The sequence below is a fragment of the Pongo pygmaeus genome, chromosome 1 (genome assembly GCF_028885625.2).
Source record: "Pongo pygmaeus isolate AG05252 chromosome 1, NHGRI_mPonPyg2-v2.0_pri, whole genome shotgun sequence".
Classification (NCBI taxonomy): Eukaryota; Metazoa; Chordata; class Mammalia; order Primates; family Hominidae; genus Pongo; species Pongo pygmaeus.
The window spans coordinates 126,889,780-126,913,527 of record NC_072373.2 but is presented as its reverse complement, the minus strand read 5'-3'; the positions used below and the strand labels follow the sequence as shown (position 1 = coordinate 126,913,527).

Sequence of the window (23,748 nt, the reverse complement as noted above, 5' to 3'; positions counted from 1 at the left end):
AGAGCCTGCATCACCAAGTCAATCCTAAGCCAAAGGAACAAAGCTGGAGGCATCACGCTACCTGACTTCAAACTATACTACAAGGCTACAGTAACCAAAACAGCATGGTACTGGTACCAAAACAGAGATATAGATCAATGGAACAGAACAGAGCCCTCAGAAATAATGCCACATATCTACAACTATCTGATCTTTGACAAACCTGAGAAAAACAAGAAATGGGGAAAGGATTCCCTATTTAATAAATGGTACTGGGAAAACTGGCTAGCCATATGTAGAAAGCTGAAACTGGATCCCTTCCTTACACCTTATACAAAAATTAATTCAAGATGGATTAAAGACTTAAATGTTAGACCTAAAACCATAAAAACCCTGGAAGAAAACCTAGGCATTACCATTCAGGACATATGCATAGGCAAGGACTTCATGTCTAAAACACCAAAAGCAATGGCAACAAAAGCCAAAATTGACAAATGGGATCTAATTAAACTCAAGAGCTTCTGCACAGCAAAAGAAACTACCATCAGAGTGAACAGGCAACCTACAGAATGGGAGAAAATTTTCGCAACCTACTCATCTGACAAAGGGCTAATATCCAGAATCTACAATGAATTCAAACAAATTTACAAGAAAAAAACAAACAACCCCATCAAAAAGTGGGCAAAGGATATGAACAGACACTTCTCAAAAGAAGACATTTATGCAGCCAAAAGACCCATGAAAAAATGCTCATCGTCACTGGCCATCAGAGAAATGCAAATCAAGACAAGAGTTTAATTAATTCCACAAAAGACAGATGATTTATTACCAGGTCTTATCAGTGCAATCACCTGAGAATAAACACACTGAGTAACATCAGCCTTATCAGGATACCACAATGGAATCCGATAATTACTCCACACAGAGGTATAGATAAGGCAGCTACAGTCTACCTAGATGTTGCCATTCTGTTTGTTGAGATATAATTATACCTCTGCAATGAAAATAAGGATGACTTTTCTTTACTTTCATGTATTTCAGTATAAAGACGAAAATGAGTTTAGAAGATGCAGAGATATCTAAGCTGCAAAAATATGTAAAACAAAATTTAAAGAGTATTACTTGGATAGATAAATCAGAAGGCAGTTCAAAGGCACCAGCTCCTCTGAACAAACGTTTTTCTCTATAATTCAATATTCTAATTAGTTTAAAATGTTCTCATTTAGTAATGAATAGAAATCTTATATATGATTACTTTAAATAGACAAAAATAATCTTAAAACATTTACATACTGCAGGTCCTGCTGGTCCTGGTGGTCCTTCGACAAGCATACCCTATAATAAGAAAAGAGAACATCTCTACCAGGGAAATATAACCCCCAACCTCTTAATTACATGAATATAAGAGAACACTATATCATTGCATATTCAATAGTGAATTATCTATTCATAGCACTTAAATTAATTATGAATGTTTTTGCACAGGGAAGGAAAGAAATTCAAAAAGAAGATATAGACTGTGCCCTCAGAGAATGTGTGAATTAAGTGGAGTGGAAATGAATATTAAATGAATAATATTACAAAGGAGAATATGCTAAGTGCTCCCAAGAAGAGTACAGACAAAACAATCTACCAAGGTTTTTTGTTTTTTTGTTTTTCGTTTGTTTGTTTGTAGCCCACAGAATAATACCTGGCATAAAACAGAAACTTAGTAAATATCTGCTGTGTAAATGAAAGAATGGAAAATAAGCTCTTTAATTCAGGGAAATTACAGAAAAATCCAAGCAAAAGGAAAATGAATAAATATGATATAAGCTCTTTATAAGCAAAGGAATAAAGAGCTATTCAGAATAAGAACTCAGTTCTAAAACATTTATGATTCCACTCCATCTTTGGACTCCTGAAAAGCTATAATGTCATTTAAAAAGGGGGTTAAAATTTTTTATAATAAGGACTGATTCATTCTGAAAAAAATATTTTCAATATTTTTTGTGAGCATGTTGCATGATTTTGGAGTAATGAGTAGATGGCCAACAACGTCCTTAAAATTGTCTCTTTTTATTCTTTATCATTTTTCTTTCTCTGTTTTTTTTTTGAAATTTTTATGTCCTTACAATTTCTGAAATCATTTTTGTGTTGTTCTAATACATTAGTTTTTCCAAATTGTTTATTAGCAGGAAACAATGGTAAAACTGCTTCCAAGTAAGATTCTGTTTCTTAGCAATATTATTAGTAATAATATTGATATAAATTTTAAAGGATTAATTTGGAGTGAATTAGAGATTCTTCTGTAGATGAAAAGGAAGTAAAAAATATATTATCATATGACTCAATTTGGATATGTAACAAATATGTATGTGATATAATATATTTCAAATAATGTGAAGTCATAGAGATTAGAGAGAAATATCATTGGATTGGAAAGTAGGAAAATTAAAGTCCTATTATATCTCATTGATCAAACATTTGATACCTCAGGAAAATTACTTAAGTCCTTTAGATCTCCAGTTCTTTAGTTTTAAAATAAGAGAATTAGACAAGACAAATTTCAGCTACTTTCAAATTCTGAATTTCTGCAGCTCTATAATGTTTTGTTGTATTGAAATTCTCCTTTCTAGACAAGACCTTATTAACTTACTTATTTGTGGTGAATTTCAAACATCCGGACATCAAGATTATCATTGGTAAAACACGAACATACATAATAATTTCACGTAATGGTGGCTCATAAGCAATTTTACCAACATTTAAAGTGCATTCACACCACTACTTACAGGCTCAACCACTGCTGGTTCTCCTTTCTGTCCTTTCTCTCCATATGCACCATGGCCATTTATCTGTTGAATGAAATATTCAAAACAGCCTAAATATCTGTAAGGCCATTTCTTTCTTTCTTTTCTTCTTTTTTTCTTTTTCTTTCTTTCTTTCTTTTTTGGAGACGGAGTCTCCCTCTGTTGCCCAGGCTAGAGTGCAGTGGCGCGATCTCCGCTCACTGCAAGCTCCGCCTGCCGGGTTGATGCCATTCTTCTGCCTCAGCCTCCTGAGGCAGACTTCTGAGGCAGGGACTACAGGCGCCCGCCACCACGCCTAGCTATTTTTTTTTTTGTATTTTTAGTAGAGATGGGTTTTCACCGTGTTGCCCAAGTTGGTTTAGAACTCCTGAGCTCAGGTAATCCGCCTGCCTCTGCCTCCCAAAGTGCTAGGATTACAGGCGTGAACCAATGCACCTGGCTGGCCATTTGTTTTTAAAAAGATAATTTAGTAAACTAAACACATTTAAAACAACCTATTAAAATATATTTTTAAATATGAAGACCTGCTGAAGGCTTAAATAGGGCAAAAATTAAAAGAGAGGCATAAGAAGCATTAATACTGAATCTTAAAATGAGATTGAATGATTGCCTCATATAAACATGTTTTATAAAGACATCTATAGATGTCAGTTATTATTCCCAGGCATTAAGATATGTCATCAAATTAAATTTAATAAATAGTCTAAAAATCAGAAAAAAAAATCAGACTTGCTACTTGGAATAAAAACAACTATGTTTTAATCTTATCAATGACAAAATTTCTGATGCAATTCTATTCAAGATTTTACTTTCAAATAATGACTCCAAAAGTATGGCCAAATATACAACTGCTGAAGATTCCCATGTGAAAGAATCTAACAAGTTGTCCTAGTGGTAACAGGCATTCATAATTTACATAAAAATTCAACCTGCATTTTAAACCTGAAAAGACATTAAGATGGACATGGACATAAAAATATCCCATAAATAAGACATACAATGACACAGTGCGTAGTATCAACTTACGCTTGTTTCCGTAATATCAGTTTCTGCTGGTACACCTGGACCAAACTCTTCATTAGGGGGGCTTGTTGGTTTATCTTCATATTCTTTATATTCATAAAAATCATATTCGCCTAAATCTCCATCTACCAGAAGATCAGAGTCCCTGCCGTCTATTTCTTTGTTTTCATATAGTGTATCCTCAGAATTTTTCCTCTGGGAATCATAATCCTCTCCCGTTAGATATTCTTCAGTAAATATTTCTTCAACTGGATTTGGCTATTAATTTAAATTGCAAGGAATTGAGGAACATGAAGTTTATTGTTAGTAAAGCAAGGTAAGCATTTAAATTACAATTTGATGGCGTGTGATGGGATGCGATTTTGTTACTACTCAAGCAACTCTAAACACCTGGAAAGTAGTCTTTCAGTATCATTGAAAGAAATATATTTGTACATTGCTATGTACAAAGAGATATTGCTTTCAAAGCACTTTCTCCAATAAACTGCAAATATTCACATGGAATTAACATGTGTATTTGCTTGTTCCATTGGAAAAAACATGTTAGTCAATTTCATTTACTTCACAGTTTAAGATTTGAACAATAAAAAAGGTATGGAGTTAAAGCTTTGCTTAATTTTTTTTCTTTCTTTTTTTTCTTTTTTTTTTTTTCTTTTTTTGAGATGGAGTTTTACTCTTGTTGTGCAAGGGCACAATCTTGGTTCACGGCAACCTCCACTTCCTGGGTTCAAGCGATTCTCCTGCCTCAGCCTCCCGAGTAGCTAGGATTACAGGCATGCACCACCATGCCCGGGTAATTTTGTATGTTTGGTAGAGACGGGTTTTCTCCATGTTGATCAGGCTGGTCTCAAACTCCCGACCTGAGGTGATCCACCCGCCTTGGTCTCCCAAAGTGTTGGGATTACAGGCTTGAGCCCCCACACCCTGGCAGCTTTGCCTAATTTTTAAATCTTATAGAACATCATTATGAAATACATTTGCTAAAAGGATAAGCCATATAAGTTTGAGTCTCATCCCATATATAAAATAATAATATACCAATATCAGTGTAAATAGAGATGTATCATTACAATGATTATGCAGAGTAACTCATATGTAGGGAAGTAGTATTACACCAAAGAGTTCTTTAAAGTAAATAAAATAAATGATAGCTATCAACATTTAAGATAATGAAATATAAAATATCACTGTACAATTCTCAAGAAGAGTAAGGAATAAATATTAATTAATACTTAAAAGTAAGAATTATGTCAATAATACTTCCTCAGAGACATAGATAAAAACTGATACCTTTTTTTCTCATAATTCCTTACTAGTAGAATAAACCTGAATTTGACTTATCATGTGAATATTTGGTTTTATTATGATCATGATGAGGCTCAAATTAAATAACTTATCTTGTCACTTTTTATTTTTTGAGATGGGGTCTCAATCTGTCACCCAGGCTGGAGTCGAGTGGTACAATCATATGTCACTGCAGCCTGGGACTCCTGGGCTTACATGATCCTCCTGCCTCAGCCTCCTGTGTAGCTGGGACTACAGGCATGCAGCAGCATGCCCAGCTAATTCATTGATTAATTTATTTGTAAAGACAGGATCTTATTGTATTGCCTAGGCTTATATTGCCAATTTGTAAGTTTCATTTTTAAGTAACTTATTTTCTATTCCATGATAAATCTAGATGATAGAGTAATATTAGATAATAGTATTACACAATCTTGTAAATGAAAATATGTAGATAAATGATGAGTAATTTTTCACTAAAATTAAATGTCCAATAACCATAATTTTTTTGGATTCTTAGACAAGAAGTATTTGCTATCTACAGAGACTGCATAATATCTATGGTGAGAATATTGCTATAATCATAGCTCTGAACTAAAATGCTGGATGAATTTGGTTAGGTAAATGAACATCTTGAATCAAAATACTCATTTTTTTGAAAATTATTAATTTCATCTAAAAGAAAGTTAAAGTCCATTCTCACCCTAAACATTTATTATTCTCAATTTTGTGTTTTCACATAAATCTATTTACCTAATTGAGAGACATTTTACATAAATTTTCTCATAACTAAATTACATTTCTTATATTCATTTTCTGATAAAATTATACCAAAATGTATACCAGATATTTAACAAAGTTAAACTGAATTGTATGTTGTATTCTTCATGATCAGAATGCACGTGAAATATGAATTTCAGGAAGATTAATTTTTACCTACATGTACTTAAATATTTTCATAGAAAATAATGGAAAGATTAAGATATATTAGTTTAATAAGAATTAATATTACATTCCTAACAAGTTTGAAAATGTAAATAGTTATTTAAGTCCACTAAGACTACATTTTCTGAAAATGCTTGCTGTCATAAAATGCATGATTATTCATCAGAGGGAGTAAAATTCTAATTGTATCCTTTGATGATACAATTTTCACTTTAGAGGATTTTTCTCACAGAAGAAACATGTTGTGAATACCCTTAGTCACAACATGTTGAAAAGCTTGCTCAATTCCAGGAGCAATTAAGAAAATAATAGCAGCCAATTCAGTTTGATCAATTTAGCACCTGCATGAAGCAAAGAGTCATGAAAACCTGAATTGGCATTGATTTCAGATGAACTGCTTTTAGTAATAGTGAACCACTGCTATTGTTTCTCTTACTTTAGTAAAAGAATAAAAACATCAGATGTTTGAGAAATTATAGATTCTTCCAGAGTGAAGTATATCAAAATAAATTACATATTTAAAAAGTGAGACTGTGATGTAATACTGTCTATACGTATTACCTCATTTGTCCCAGAAACACGCCTGGGAGCTTCTGTCTGGTAACTTTCCATTGTTCCATAGTTGTATTCTTGAAAATCATCAACGATATTTGCCTAATGGTAAATTCAGAAGAGAATTAGTAAACATATAAGGTAATCCCAAATGTATGGAAATCATGATTTAATTGGGTTGTAGTATTAGCCAAGTGAGTATTTATCTAGTTGGGTTAAGACTATGACTCATGATCAGAGATCTTCCAGCTTATCTAGGATAGATCTTGATTGCTTTTTCTTTGCTACCTTTACCCCTAGTTTGGCTTTTGCTGATGCTTGATAACTTTTCTTCTTCTTGGATGAAAATTTTTCAGATTTGGGGGGTGTAAACTTTTTGGATTTTTCCTTTGAGTTAGTAGCCACTGTCCTCGTCTTCTTTTTGAAATTGGATTTCTTTTTCTGTAAAATGTGGTGAAAGATGGAATGGAAAACATAAATAAATGAGGAGGGAAATATAGAGCATAGATGAAAGGAAGGCTAAGCAAAAGTGAAATGGACATCATTCTTCAAAACGGCTACTGTCAAATAAAAATCACAGTTATTGGTTCAGAGAAATAAGATGAATGAAAGGTTTATGGTAAGTTTGAGGAACAGTCAACATAAGGAACCACAGGATGACGAACAGCAGGACACCACATACACAGGCACTGCTTTGTTTTTACCTCCGTCTGTGCTATTGTCTCCTCAGTTACAGTGGGTCCCTCTGTTACACTTTCAGCCTCTTTATATTCTGCTTCCCCATACTCATAGTCATATTCGATTATATCCTCTGGTGCATACTACATTGCAAAGGAAAAAATATCAGGCAATTGTGTTAGTGGCAAAATACTATTCACAAAGTGAGAACCATCTTAACTTTTACATAGTGTAAACGTTAAGAGACAAGATATTAATGTTATTGATGAGTTATTTTTGTATTACATAGAAGTATTATACTGTCTTATACAGAGTATAATAACATAGGAGTGACAAAGCACATTTCCTATGAGCAGAATAGTGGTTAGTATCACGAGAAAACAAAAAATTTGGAATAATAATTCAAACTCTTAATTATGGAATGTTAATTGAAACACAGTAACTATGTACTTGGACATAGATGTCAAATATTCATTAATTTTGATTTGTAAAAATGGCTATGCAATGTTTCTCTGTAAGAGCTCTACAGTAATTTCAATGGGAATTTTAAATTAAGCTACATGTCTAAAAATAAAAATGTGGAGAGTAGTCTTCCTAAGTATGAAAGGATTTTCATACCTATTGAGAGATGGGAAAGAGGGGAGGAGGGAAAGGGAATACAAAGAATATGAAATAAGTATATACTGTATTTGAAATATTGTAACCAATGGGAAAATAAAATCTAAAATGTATTAAGAAATTCCTAGTTTCCTTTAGACTTTCCTAAGATCAAAAAGAGCACAAAATTCTTGTGAGACATTAAAAGATTCAAAATTAAATGTGCTTATAATTAATACATAATTTTAATATTTAAAATTACTGCCTTTTTCTCTATTGAAAAAAGGCATAACACTTAGATATCTTAAAATGCTTATAATAAATTCACACTGGAAATAGTATTTTATACTAATTTCTTCTGTATTAAAAGATTTTAATTAAGGAGAGATATGTTTCTTAATAGAGGGAGTTAAAAGACAATTGTACATATTAAATAATGAGCAAAATAATGTGCTCAAATCCAAAGCTCAATATCTTTATAAAAATTTTAATTTTCAATCAAGAATATAGATACTATTAAACATAAGTTAAATTCAATTTTTAATCAAAATAACTAAATACACTAAGTCATATGTAACATAAAAAGCAGTAAACTCAACAAGTTAAAACTCTAAAATATATATATATATATATATGCATGCCGGGGCAATTTATATATAATTGCCTAGGGCAAACATATATGATAATACATATAATATGCATACTTAATATATATTTTCCAGGGGCAATCTACACATAATTCCTTAAGTAGTGTATTTGACACAATTCCAATTATGTATCAACTGGATCTCTCTTTGCATTTTAACCATTCCCTTTTAATCTTCCAGTAAAAGAACTGTTGACCACAAATGTTTTAGAAAATTGTGATCACAGTGCCTTCTAATAATAAGCTCTAGTAGCTTAAGAGGAGTTATGAATTACAAAAACAATAAGTAAATGCATAAAGGGCCAATTTTAAACCTGGACAACTTAAATGCATTTTAATTGAAATGCATATAAGGATTTAATTGAAATGCATATAAGGATATATATAGACCTGTACCAAAGTAGTCAATTTTATATCATGTTTTTCTCTTATAGGACAAATTATCTTCTAACTTTCATAATTCTGTCCTTTATTTAAACTCTCCAAATGTTGACTAACCAGACTGGTTATGAAATAATGGAGGAAATAACATGTTAACTACCCTAGGCACTAAAGCACATCTTTCTGTTTTTTGTTTGTTTGTTTTTTGTTTTGTTTTGTTTTGTTTTTGAGATGGAATCTCGCTCTGTCGCCCAGGCTGGAGTGCAAGTGGCATGATCTCGGCTCACTGCAACCTCCGCCTCCCGGGTTCAAGGGATTCTCTTGCCTCAGCCTCCCGAGTAGCTAGGATTACAGGCTCCTGACACCACGTCCGGCTAATTTTTTAAACATTTTTAGTAGAGAGAGGGTTTCACCAAGTTGGCCAGGCTGCTCTTGAACTCCTGACCTCAGGTGATCCGCTCGCCTCGGCCTCCCAAATTGTTGGGATTACAGGCGTGAGCCACTGCGCCCAGCCGGCACATCTTTCTTTTAGAGCTTATTCACTCCTGGTTCTCCTTTATCTGCACAGCTTCCTCCGTGTGGTGGTCATGAATATACTCAGGACATTGCTTAGTATATATATATTGCTACGTAAAGCCTCATAACATATTTTTGGAGATAATTCTCTCCCTCATTATGGAATTCTAAGGATGGCTTGAGACAAGTAGAGAAAAAAGAACTAGTTATAATCAATCAGACAAATATATACAAAAAGACATGCAGTAATGGAATAATTTCAACTTTGTCGGTATTCTAACAGAAATTAGAGTAGGTTAGGAGAAAGGATCTTCCAGAAATGTCATAATGTCTGTTCTTACTTAATTTGTAAGAAAACTGGTGACATCAGTAAAAACCTGTGCATCTAATGAATGTATGATACATATTAAGTGAAAAGATAATACATTTTGAAAAGCTAATTGTTTTGTAAATTCCTTTATAAAAGAATGTCACTTCATTTTCTGTTTTCATGCTTTTTTAAGAAAGAATATCAAAAGGAATCACATAGATTTAACATCTAATTTTTTATAAGATAGGAAGATAATTTCACTTAATAAGAAAATCCCAACTCCATCATAATTTTAATATTAGCTTGTCATCTATTTAAATGGCACTGTGTAGGTTCAAATAAAATTAAAATGTGATGATATTATGATTAAATTATAATCTGTCTACATTATAAATCTCTTTCTCCATGGTGATGGTTGTAAAGTTATGTCAAGCATATAACAATATGAATCTTAAGAATAGATTAGGATATGTTACTTACAGGATACCAAGTAGACAAAATTATAAGCTGGAAAAAGCATATCGGTTGATTTATAAAATAAATTGACATATTTATTAATCCAAATTAGAATAATAAACATGCAATGCCAGAATTTTATTAGTGAACAATTAAGTAATATAAAGTACATGTATGGCTGATGCTCCATATTGCACTTTATGTTCGTTATTCATTGGCAACCAACATTGCATTATTAATTTATATAGGTAGAACTTCTGAAGATGAATTATTAATATGCGTTTTTATCATATAATGACATATTAATGCATATAGTTTAAAATTAATATAAGCACTACTTACTAATTCAATTAAGTAGTTTTTGATGCTGGTATAGATGTTTATCTTATTATTGAAGGATCAACATAATTTAGTGTTAGAGAAAAAAGGGAAAGCTAATTATTTCTTAAAGAAAAAACTTTTTCATTATGACTTACTCAATCTAAAGAAAGGTAAAATTGCTATATATTATTGCATTACCCAACCAGATTGTCATGCAGTTTCTACTGTAACAATGTGCTGTTTTTCTCATGAAATGCTTGTAGTAAAACCAAGTTTGACATCTCAACAGAATGTTAAATATACATGTCAACAACTAAAATAGTAAATGGCAAGTTCATTTTTAAATGAACTTAAGAAGACGGATACAAATTACCTTGATAAAATAACAGCTTACCTGACATAATAGCATTACAACATGGGAACAAAACACCTCAAAGTGATATATTAAGAATACAAACCTCCCTTCTTCCAAAAATCAGAGCCATATCTGTTGCTAACAAGAATAATATGCCTTATCTTTCTTTATAAAGGAGCAAAACAGATCTCATCAACCTTGAAAATGTACAGTAAATGCTATAAATTTTAATATTAAGTCAGCACATAAGCTCTTAGATATAAAAACACTAAATCTGATAATTATTTTATCTATCACTTCAGAATTCACAGAAAACATATTTGGCAAATCATGAGAGAATAAAAAGAATGAAGTATATGAGAATTGTGAAACAGGTAAATAGAATATCCCAGTAATTTATCTTTACACTCTCATATTTGCCTTCCTGTTGGGTTCTTAAAATTTTACCCTGCTTTTTAAACAAAAACTAACATTAAGTCATGGAAAATATCAGTGCAACAGAATTCATTATTAAAACTTAAAAAGTAAAGTAGTGTCAAAAACATATTTCTAGCATTGAAAGTGAAAAATCCAACCTGAATTCACATGCAGAATTAACAATAAGATAAAAGATTTTGACCCATTATAAACAGTAAAACTCAAATGGTGGCACCTCATAGTACATTTAAAAGGGGAGAAAAATACTACCTGCTTCATTTTTAGAACAGTTTTGATATTTTCAAATTTCTACTTCCTTTTTAAAACTCTAAGTCTTAAGGAAAAAAATCCAAAAATATAGTTTTGCTCCCAACGGAGGCTTAAATTCCTTTCATTTCACATGCTTTTAAATTTTCCTATGAGAAAAATTTTTTTAAAAACCCTCTAATTATTCAACACAGCCTGAAAACTTGAAGATAGTTCTAATGTCAGTTTCTCATTTGTATGCATTGCCAAAGGCCTAGGGAGATGGCATGTACACCAGAAAATATGTTACTCTATCTTGAGGCTGTTAATTATTTAAATGCTAATGGTCAAAATATCGCTATTAGATATTATCTTCTTCTCACCCCTTCCAAAATGGAATATGTGCCTATACACAGTATACAAGTGAAGCACCACTATTGCTAATAAATTTATGTAATAAAATGCTTCAACAGCAAGAAAACAAGTACCAAATATATTCAAGTCACTTTTTCCTGGAAATATTACAACACAATTAAAATACAAAGCATAGTTTAATTGAAATGGAATAAATAAGTGTAAGTTCAAAAACTGCACTGCTATGTCCATATCACTGAAATACGAAGACCTTCTCTGGTTTTGTGCTCCTCACCTCATCTATCTGAGGTTCCTGAGCTTGAGCAGCCTTGGGTGCCGAAGAGTCACAGTCTGGACTATAATGCTCACAGTAGTCATATGCTGCCTTGGGGTCACCTGTGATCAAAAACTGCTGGATGTCCCCCTGGAAAAGAAAAAAAAAACACAGACACAGATTCAGTTAGCATATTAAAGTACACATATACCAGGGCGAGATGTGGTTTATTTTTAAATATATGAAGAAGAAAAATGACCTACTTATATTTCAATGTTAAGAAGAGTCTTATAGGATTGAAAGAAACACCTATTTTACAAATCAGCTGTAAATATTAGGCTGTTATTCTATGTTATCTTCTGGCTCAGGAAATCTATACTACATTCATTCATTTTTTAAAACTCAATTTTACTCCATTGGTAGTTTATACTGAATGGTAAAGAACAAATAAAATGTGAGCAAAAGGCCAATTTTAAAAGTCAACACATTTTAAAAACTGTGCATATATAAAGACAGTAACATAATTATAATACTAAATAAGTAAAAACCTCAATAAGCTTAAAAGGAATTATTGTTAGGAAATTTATATGAAATTTTTAGAGTAAATATATAGATCCAACTATTATGTTCTGTTAGAAAAATTAGTATCAAAAGAAATCCCTACCTACAAAGATGAATGAGAAATTAAGACACCAGAAAAATCCAAATTAAAAATAAAAAAGCATGAGTTTGATGCATTTATATTAAGAAAAAAAGGAGTTCCTAACGATACATTAAACATCACCTAACAATAAATTTGTATGATTTCAATAAAATCAAAACATTAGTAATATTTAATAATATAATTATCTAAAGAGTTTTAATTTCTTTTTTTTTTCACCTTATTGCTTTATGGTTTTTATTTTCTTTGTATCACTCAATACACACACACACACACACACATATACACACATTATATATATATAGCCTCTTGCCCTAACGGTATGGGCTCCATAAGGGTAGGGTCGTTATTTTATTTATTGCTGTTATCTCCATGCAAAACATGGTATCTGGCACAAGGTAGGTGCTCAGTATTTGTTGAAAAACAAAAACAAACAAACAAACAAACAAAAAACAATGGTCTTATGGCTTAAGGCTCAGCACCTTCCATGGGCAACTTTTTAAAAAATCTTTAGACAGCTCATCAATTTATTTCAAACATTCTGAAAAGTATTACCCATCCATCAATTCTTCTTTTACAAAAAAAGGATGCTTACACATATGATTTGTGCAAATTACTTTTTTCACTTAATATATTGGGACCATTTTTCCATATGATATTTTTACATTATCTTTTTTTTTTTTTTTTTTTTTCTCTCTACAAGCCACTGTGACCTCCTGATAAGGCCAGTGAATTTTTATTTCCTAAGAGTTTTAATTTCAAGAGCTTTTGGAAACTGTGAAAACCAGAGAAAAATCCAAATATTCTGCTCTTGATGTAATGTGACTATTTCCACCTGGGCCTTATTTCATCATGAAACTAATTTAATAGAAATCTGTGTGTCATGACCATATTAACTCAGAATTACACTCAGGCTTAGAGTACTATCTGGGCTGATAGCCATTTAACTTGAGCATTCAAGTCCCTGTAAGTTTGAGCACATAAATCTGATTCATAAAACTTCCAACTCCATATTTAATAACTTAAAAGTCATTCTAGCTTTCTCTGTATCTTATCAACAGGAATTATTTATAACTTGATAAAAATATGGAAATTAAATTACAAAAATCTTTAAAAATTAAAGAATGTGGAAATAATTCATTCTACATTTATACCACAATATTCATTTTTTTATTAACAAATACTTATTGAGAAAGTATTATACACAAAATATTGAACCTGTGGGTGTAGAAACACATATTTGATATAATCTTTGCTCTTTGGAGAGTGCGAACTAGTGGTTAAGAATATTTAAACTATAGCATAAGGTGGAATAAAATGAATAACTTGAAAAGATATAACCAAATAGTGTGAGAAGTGCCAAGAAAGGAATAAGTTAATTAGTTATTTAATTAGAATTGAGTATAAGTTATTTAATCAGAATAAAGATATTTAATCCTAGCAGGCAATTTCTTATATTAAATACTGTGGTTACTACCTGTGGTGTGGTTGGCACTTATTTTTATTTGTATCATTCTTCTGTCTAAAACTGTGTTCATTCTCACCCTTAGAATTAGGATTTATTGTTAAGGTTCAAAAATTTATATTTCTATGCTTACATTTCTCTTTTTAAAAATAACATTAATGAGCTGTTCATACTATTCACATATAAAATCAATTATAATGGATTTAATTAATTCACATATAAAATCCATTCTTTTAAAATTTACAATACAGTGGGCTTAGTATAGTCACAGTGTTGTCCAACCATCACTACTAATTGCAGAAAAATTTCATGACACCTAAAAGTTACCTTGCAACCAGTGGCAGTCACTCTCTATCTTTCCCTTTTCCAAGCTCGTGGTAAAAATTGGGCATTTCACATAAATTCAACCATACAACATGTGGCCTTTTTCAATTGACTTCTTTCATTTATCATAATGTCTTCAAGATTGATCCACATTGTACCATGTATTAGTACTTCATTCCTCTTTTCAAGTAATATTCCCTTTTATGGACATGCTGCAGTTTATCTATTTATCAGTTTCTGGAAATTTGAATTGTTTTCATTTATTATTTTGCTATTTGTTTTCTATATTTTCTGCCTTTGTATTAACATCACATTATTCTTCCATTACTGCCTTTTTTTGAGTTGAATAGGTATTTACTATTTTAAAATTTTACTTCTCTTATGTTTTTACTATAGCCTCATAAGTTTTTTTAGTGGTTACTCTTAGAATTATAATTACTTTATTACAACCTTTTTCAAATTAATACTAACTTCATATCAAGCTTACAGAAAAATGTGATCTTATGTAGCTCTAATCCCTCCTCCCGCCTTGTAGCTATTATTGTTGTATAAATTACATCTTTATGTACTATGAGCCTATCAACACAGTTTTATAATTATTGTTTTATGCAATTTTGTTTTTAATCTAAAAAGAGAAGTATTATAAACAAGAACAATCTTTTATATTTACCTCTCCCAGATAACTGTACCAGTGTTCTTTATTTGAATTATTGTCCAGTAATCTTCCATTTCAATCTGAGAGACTCTTTATATTTCTTGAAAGGGAACTTTATTAGTGAATATTCTTTTAAATATGGGAATGTCTTATTTTTTCTTTATTTTAAGAGATGGTGTCTTATTATGTTGCTCAAGGCTGGTATTGAAATCCTGGACTCCAGCTATCTTCCGACTTCAGCCTCCTAATTAGCTGGGCCTATAAGAGCATGCCACTGCACCTGGCTGTTTCCTTTGCCTTTGAAAGTCAGTTTTGCTGGCTATAAAATTTTTAGATGAAGTCTTTCCCCTTTCCCCCCAGAACTAACATATGAATATGTTACTTTACTACTTCATGCCCTCCACAGTATATGATAGGGAATCAGCTATTAATCTAAATGAGAATCCTTTATATGCTATCAGTCACTTCACTCTTGAAGTTTTGTAGATTTTCTCATGGTCTTTGCTTTTTGATGTTTGATTATGATGTATCTGGATGTAGATTTTACAAGTTTATCAGATTAAGTTGTTGAGAGTCTTGACTGTGTAGATTAAGGTGTTTCATCAACTTTGAGAAGTGTTCAGTCATTACTTAGTTAAATATATTTTCTGCCCTTACTCTTTCTGGGACTCCTATTATGCCTATGTTGGAATGTTCGGTGGTGTCACACACTGAGGCTCTGTCAACTTTTGTAATGTGTTTTTTTTTCCCCTTATTCTCATTGTAGATAATATCAACTGATTTATTTTCAAGTACACTGATTCTTTATTTTGTCAGCTCAAATTCTTTGTTGAACTTCTCTAGTCAATTTTTCATTGTATGTTATACTTTTCAACTACAGTACTACTATTTAGTATTTTTAATAGTATATATCTTTATTGCTACTTTCTATTTGGTAAGACAACATTATCATACTTGCTGTTAGTTATTTAGTCATTTTTTAAAGTTTTTTGTAACATATAAATAATTGTTCATTTAATGTCTTTGTTGGGGAAGTCCAATGTCTGTGCTTCTTCAAGGACAGATCCTCTTAACTGTTTTGCTTTTCTTTTTACTTTGTATGGCATATAATTTTCATTTTTTTCTTTTGCTGTCTCATGATGTTGAAAGTATTTTTGTTGAAAGTTGAACATATTAAATAACAACCCTGAAATCAGATACTATCCTCCCCTTCCACCAGGCCTACTGTTATTTTTCTTTGTAGTTGTTGGTGCTTGTTCATTTAGTGATTTCCTTGAAGTAATTCTGTAAGTAAGTAGTCTTTGCTGCCTGTGGCCAACGAGGTCTCTGTTTGGTTAGGTTAATGAACAGTAAATGATTAGACTGAGATTTCCTTAAATCTTGGAATTGAATGGAACCAATTAGTATCCCAAGAGCCTTTCTGTGTGCCTTGGCAAACACTTTCAACACTCCTACAGTTTACAACACTGTCTTAGCTCTCACTTTTTGCTAGGTAGATCCTCAAAGTCAACCATATTTGAAATAGCAGGGCCTTCTCCTCAGGTCTTTCCTGGACAGGCACACAGGTATCCTAGATGATCAGATTAATGTTTGAGCCTTTCAAGTCTCCTTATGGGAATCTCATTTTAAATCTTCTTTTTAGTGTTTTAACCTGATACCCTTTTGATCCATATTTTGACATTTAAATTCTTATTGCCAACTACCTGTTAATCTTCACCTAGAATGTCTCATTATCACCACAAAAATGAGCAACATTACATCACAAAAATGACTCAAAAACACACATCCACTAATAAAAATTGTGCTGACATAAATGAAATATTATGTTTATTCATCTTCATGATAAATTTTGTTGACTTCAGAAATATCTCCACTGATATCTTAGATTGTGCTATATTTATGCAAGTTTTTTACTCATTTTATTAAATCATTTTTAAGTCATTCACTCCCTCAAATAGTGCTTTAAAAATACATGTAATATGCTAGTATGTCCTAGCAACACCCAAACAAGGAAACAGCTTCTTTAATTTACGATGAAGCATAACATAAAGCAAAAGTAGAGAATATTCATCTAGACAACCATATTTAAAATCATCATAAGTATTATTAGTACTTCTAAACTTGAAAATATTTATTTTTACACATCATGAGACAAATATAAATAACTGATCAATAAAATTAGTTTCTGAGTTTTTTTGTAAATTATTTTTAAGTAGGAGCATCTCTAATATTGTCTAATGCCTACTAATTTTAAATAGACACATAGCAAATAAATACAAGTTCTTAAAATATACTGATAGTATTTCTCAAATTCCAACTGAACAATTCAGAACACTGAGTAACCATACCTGAATTGTTATAAATGAAAAATAACAAAGAGATATTTGAATACAAAATTATTAATATTTAAAACAAATAAGGAGGCACTATTGAGTACATGACTATATGACTGAGTAATGGAATCACTGAGGGTTTTGATTAGAAACTCTGCTTCCTAAATTTTCTCCCAGCTTTGCCATTAACTACTTGGAATTGTGCATCACTTAATTTATCATTTGTAAAATGAATGCACTGAGAGATAATAGTTAAGTTCCTTTCCAGGGATAGAAATTCTAGAATTCCATACTTAATTATATACAAATTATAATGAATCAAGTGAATCTATTGTTGAAAAACAAAAAAGTTGCTATCATATATATATATGATACTTATGTATATAAATATATATTATATATAATATAAATATATATCATATATGCATCATATATGTTTATAGTACTTTTAAATAATATATATTTTTAAATAATGCTGGTTTCTTAAGTAATTACTATTCTATTTACAGTCCTAACTTCACTAAATGGAATCCTGCCAACTTTTCCACTATAAATTCTTATTTCAGGTGTTTAATAGTCATAAAATATACTAGAAAGAAACTGGAAAAATTCAATAAAAAACTTACAGTACTATTTTTCCCAGAAGGCATTTTACAGTGTTTTATGTTAATCATATGACATGTTTTAAGACACTCTGTAAACAAGCGCATTGTTACAGATTGAATGAACTATAAATATTTATATTCAATAGTGCCATAAAAATTTTCACAGCTAAAAAAGGTAAAGTTATTGAGTAAAACTGGCATCTTTAGCATACAAGGCATCCTCCTCCTTCAATGGTCCACAAAACCAAGATTAAGGTGCAGTTGATGTAATTACTTTGTGATCTCTGGCTGTGTCAACTGGGTTTATACTATAGGTTTGCCTATAGACAGTATGGGTATAGAGTGAAAGCAAATAAAATGTAAGAAAATTAAATAGAAACTGTCCACACAGATAATGTTCTTGTGAATGTCACATGCATTGCAAAAGGAGCTCACTATTTTTTTATCAAAACCAAATTATATAAGTAATAGCATACTTTTAAAACCAAACAAATAATGCACATATGCTAACTTTTTTTGTTCATTTTTTTACTTTGGTTTGCATATATATAATTTTATATATATATATATATATAAAGTCTATATAAGGCATAGCTGTTTCAATTTTCTGTGCTATGAATCTAATTACATAATGGTCTATGAAATACACAAGTAAAGATACATTTAGATTTTGTGTGTGTGTGTGTGTGTGTAAAGAATCACATTTATTGGAAAAGTATGGTAAATAATATTGGTCTAATGTCTTAAGGTCACACATCAATGTGTCAGTGTTAAGGATCTGAATTTCAGATTGAACTCCTTGTCTTATGTGAAGCCAACCAGTGATGATTGGTTTATGTTAGTTCTCAGCCTGAGCATCCACTGAATTGCACAACAAAGCAGCTGCCTCTAGAGAATGAGCAATGAAAAACCAGCCTGTGATACTGTCTTGTTCAATTCCATCTGATTGAATAATGTGACTTGTAGATGGATTATATGTTTGGAACTTAATAGGATCACAAAAAAGGCAGAAGAAATTTAGATACAACTAAAATAGTTAATGCAGACGTTGAATCAGCGCTCAATTATAACTGAAAAATGATCTTCTCTCTTAAATTTTAATCTAACAACTGGTGACTGCACAATTCCACAAGGCTTTCAATTCTACTCTGAATCTCGCAAGATCTAAACTTTTAATATTAACATTTAAAGTTTTTTATTCTAAGAGAGCAATTTTTTGTAAGATCTGGAAAATAACACCGTAACGATTGACTATATACCTTATTAAATTACAGAAATATCCAAGATTAGATATTTCATCTCCCTAAATGCTAGAGTAAATCACACAGCTATAATTTTGTTCCATAAAATCATCTAGATTCCAAATTTCCTGTAGTTCATTCTTGTCTCCATTAACTTGCAACATATAGGTATCTCAATGAGAATGAACATTTTTATGAAACAGTTCTTGGAAAAATCTTGATGATTTGTTACAAGCAAATGGGAGTGAGCCTAACGAAGGGGATGGAGGTAAAATAGCATTAAACATAAAAGCATCTTAAACAAAACTTTTGAGGGATGAAACTGTATGACAAATTCAGAGACGTAGGTCAGGTGTAGTGGCTCACACCAGTAATACTAGCACTTCGGGAGGCCGAGGTGGGTGGATCACCTGAGGTCAGGACTTCAAAGCCAGCCTGACCAACATGGTGAAACCCTTTCTCCACCAAAAAAATAGGCAAGTTAGCCAGGCATGGTGGCGCATGCCTGTAATCCTAGCTACTTGGGAGGCTGAGTCAGGAAAATCGCGTGAACCCGGGAGGTGGAGGTTACAGTGAGCCAAGATCGCGCCACTGCCACTGCACTCAGCCTGTGCGACAGAGCCAGACTCTTTCTCCAGAAAGAGAGAGAGCGAGAGAGACAGAAGTATATATAATGCAGCACAGTTAGAGCGAAGGACTTATATGGTGATGATAAAGAGTGAGGGCAAAGAGTAGTATTTATTTTTAAGTTAGGAACCAATTTAAGAAAAGCCTTTCATGTGAACTGAAACTCGAAAGATGTCATTTGAGTGTCATTTGAGGACTCTGATCAATGAAATAGATTGATCAATGTTGTATTTTAAAAAAATCACTTTGATGGCAAAAGGGTGGATAATTTGGAAGCAGCCAGTTTGGAGTCAGATAAATCAATTAGGAGTTGATTTCAATAAAAGTGTTGAGAATTGAAGCCAAGTCAGCCATACTAGGAATGGAGTAGATGGAACAGACAGTACATATATTAGTAAAAAAGATATCTGTGAGATTTGGAAACTGACTGGGTGCTGATGATGGAGTGAGATGAGAATAAGGAAAGATGGGGCAAAGTGTTACAGAGGAATGTAGAGCAATTCTGTAGTTTCTCAAGTAAGCAATGGTAGGGTGGCAAAGCCATTTACTCAAATAGAACTACAGTAAAAGGAAAAAATTGGAGGGTCAATCTCTTAAGTCTAAGAAGTAGAATAATAACTAACAGTCATTTCTGGAGTAAGTTCAGTTTATCATTTAAGAAAGTAACTTTTATTTATTTTTGAACTGTATGTCTCCTATACCTGCAGACTATCAGATTGCATCATTGAAACCAAACCAAGTTTCAAGAATCAGTAAGAATTGGCAGAAATTTTCCCTTTGATATGACAGTCCGTACTTCTTTGTGTAGCAATCTTATACCTATTTTTTTCATTGTTTATCAAGAACAGGATGAGCTTGCCCAGACTGAGTGCTAAGGGTTAAATTGTGTCCCCTCGAATTTGTATGTTGAAATCCTAATTTCCAATACCTTGCATTGTGACTGTATTTGGAGACAGGGTCTTTAAGAAGGGAATTAAGGTTAAACGAAGCCACTAGGATGGTCCTGATTCAATCTGCCTGGTCTCCTTTAAGAAAGGAGTAAGACACAAACACACACAGAGGAAAGACCATGTAAAGACACAGAGAGAAGACAACCAATTCCAAGCCGAGGCAAGAACCCTCGGACGGAAGAAAACGACTGTGTCAACACATGGATCTTGGACTTGTAGCCTCCAGAACTTTGAAAAAATAAGTTTCTGTTATTTAAGCCACTGAGGCTGTGGCAATTTATTATGGCAGCCCTAGAAAACTAATATAGATCAGTTAATACTAGGGTTTTTTTTTTATTCGTCTCAAGTTCTGTCTTTATAACAGAGCAAAGGTCATTTCGATTGAAAAAAATACAAAATGCATATTTGTTTATTTATAACAAAAGTAATAACTGACTATATCCAGGGTCCTGTATTAAGTAGATGCTGTAGAAATATTGGCTGATTTAATCTGGCAAGTAGCTAGAACACAGGGTAATCAGAAGTTATACACCTGAGAGTATCATCATCACGGACACCCCTCAGCCCACTGGAGAAAATAGAAAATAAGAAATGTAAAAAAGCATCATTCCAACTACAAATAAAGAATTTAAAGAGGACAAATTTTTAAGAAATATCCATAAAATAGTCTTATTTTTAAAATACATTTTATTGTGCTAGTAAAAGATTAAAACAATTTTATTTGTATCATTAATTCCATCTTAATAAAGTTATATTGTAATCCTACTTCATGTCAACAATAGAAAACAAAAAATGCTAGAAAAACATACCCCTAATATTTGAACTATGTGTGTATACATTTATATATGTTCCAATTATATATATTATATATAGACAGAGTTCAAATATATAGTTCAAAAAGTACATACTCTGAGATTAATCTCAAAATATATATTAAAGTATATGTTCTGATAATCTCAGATTATACACTTTTTTGTATTCTTTGTTTCATTTTATCAGTTAATGTTAATGTGAATCAAGATTAAACATGTTTAGTTCCTTGTTGATTTAAGGAAACTCTTATGTAAAAATTTAAATTACAATTATAAAAAATACTTAGAGATGATTCTCAGATTACAAAAGGATTCTTCATATCAATGTTTCTTTAAATAATTAATATTTAAAATGTTACCACAGTTTGATCCCCCTCCCAAAATAAATTCATCTGATACGTTTTAAAAACATTTGTTGTCCAAAATAATATGATTGAAATTAATATTTAAAATACTAAAGAGGATTTTAAAACAAAACGAAAATCATTTTGAGACCTCTTTTTAAAAAATCAACTTGAGAAAAATTATTCATATGTAAGGAAACAAGTATGTAATATTTTTATTTTTCTTTAACTTTTATAATACATTTTTCATAATATATTCAAAACATGTAATTTCAATTTGTATTTAACATAAAAGCTATTAATTATTATTCCTACCATGTTTTTGAAAGATTATATATATTTTACATTTAGGGCACATCTCAATTTGAATGCTAATTATTAATGATAAATTCTTAATCAATATTTATTTTTAATGTGCTTTTTAATTTTTATATTTTTATTTTGAAATGACACATAATGATTAACTTTTATTTTAACACTTAGACTCAAAAGACAAGTTCATATAATTAATATCATTGTAAAGGTCTAATATGGCCTTTGCATTAGGTAGTACTTTCACTGCCTGTTTCACAAAGTTAGCATTAGAATTTGACATTTACATTTTATTTCATAGTAATTAACTTGGCAGTAAATTTTAGACTTATTTTTAAAGTAATTGTTATTTTTGGAATATGAAAGAAATTATAGACTATTTTCACTATTTCATAAACAGTTAACAGTTGAACTGACACATTTATTCCTCCAACACAATACCAGATATTTGGGTATCAGTTTTTTACATATCAATTTTTAGCATCATCCTTTATTTTTGGTGCCTGTTCTAAGTCCCTCAGAGAAAATACCTGTCAGAGAATAAAAATAAATAACTGGTAATTTCATTTCTATATATTTATTATTTTAATTTTATATAAAATGGCAGTATCCCAGAAATAACAGGTCTTTTAAAAATAGTCCCTTATTTTTGCTCTTTATAAAGTATGTAAAATCGGCTACTTTATAAAGTATGTAATTTGGAGAGGACTTTTAAAGTATGCATATATATAATATAATCAGCACACCTTTTTTTTTTAATTCTGAAAACAAAAATCATGTTTTAGTGTCAAATGTGAAAACCTGTTTCCTCTACAAAATATAGTCAGTTTGTGCCTTGAACATGCAATATCTGTTGAACAGTAAACGATGGATGGCTTGCTCAAAACTGAAAGCTAGAATTCCCTACTGATACGGGTATATTTTGGAAAAACTGTATTTTGGTTGAAGGCAAAAACAATCTGTTATACAACATTGTTGTATAACAATATAGTTTTGTTATTTTAGGAAAAGCTATATTTTTTTCCCAAAACAAAATGTTTTCTTTTGTATGTATTATAACAAGTTAATAGGCTAAGATATATTATAAATAAGATAGTACTTATATTTCTCCTATAACTTTTAATTCTAACTTGCACAAGGATTTTAACAGCCAAGTTACTTTGAGAATATTTGTCTTTGACTGTTTACCAGTCATTCATCTCTCCATTAATTCAATAAATATTTATGGAGGCAAAGTATCATGTTGGCACTATGAATAGGAGGAAAAGAAACCTCCTCTCAAATACTTACACA

At 31.2% G+C, this 23,748-nt stretch overlaps 1 protein-coding gene across 2 annotated transcripts in view; it reads right to left on the bottom strand.

The window, feature by feature from the left end:
- COL11A1 (collagen type XI alpha 1 chain) overlaps positions 1-23,748 on the bottom strand; it is a 243,202-nt gene that overhangs the window by 148,549 nt on the left and 70,905 nt on the right. Inside the window, exons 5-10 of one of the 2 annotated variants that reach the window (XM_054450666.2) lie at positions 12,148-12,276; positions 7,280-7,396; positions 6,585-6,677; positions 3,798-4,052; positions 2,754-2,816; positions 1,273-1,314 (exon numbers count right to left, since the gene is read on the bottom strand). In XM_054450666.2, the coding sequence (XP_054306641.1) occupies positions 1,273-1,314; positions 2,754-2,816; positions 3,798-4,052; positions 6,585-6,677; positions 7,280-7,396; positions 12,148-12,276 (699 nt within the window). Of the gene's footprint in view, positions 1-1,272; positions 1,315-2,753; positions 2,817-3,797; positions 4,053-6,584; positions 6,678-6,863; positions 7,017-7,279; positions 7,397-12,147; positions 12,277-23,748 lie in introns of both variants that reach the window. The other variant, XM_054450675.2, reaches the window with a different exon arrangement.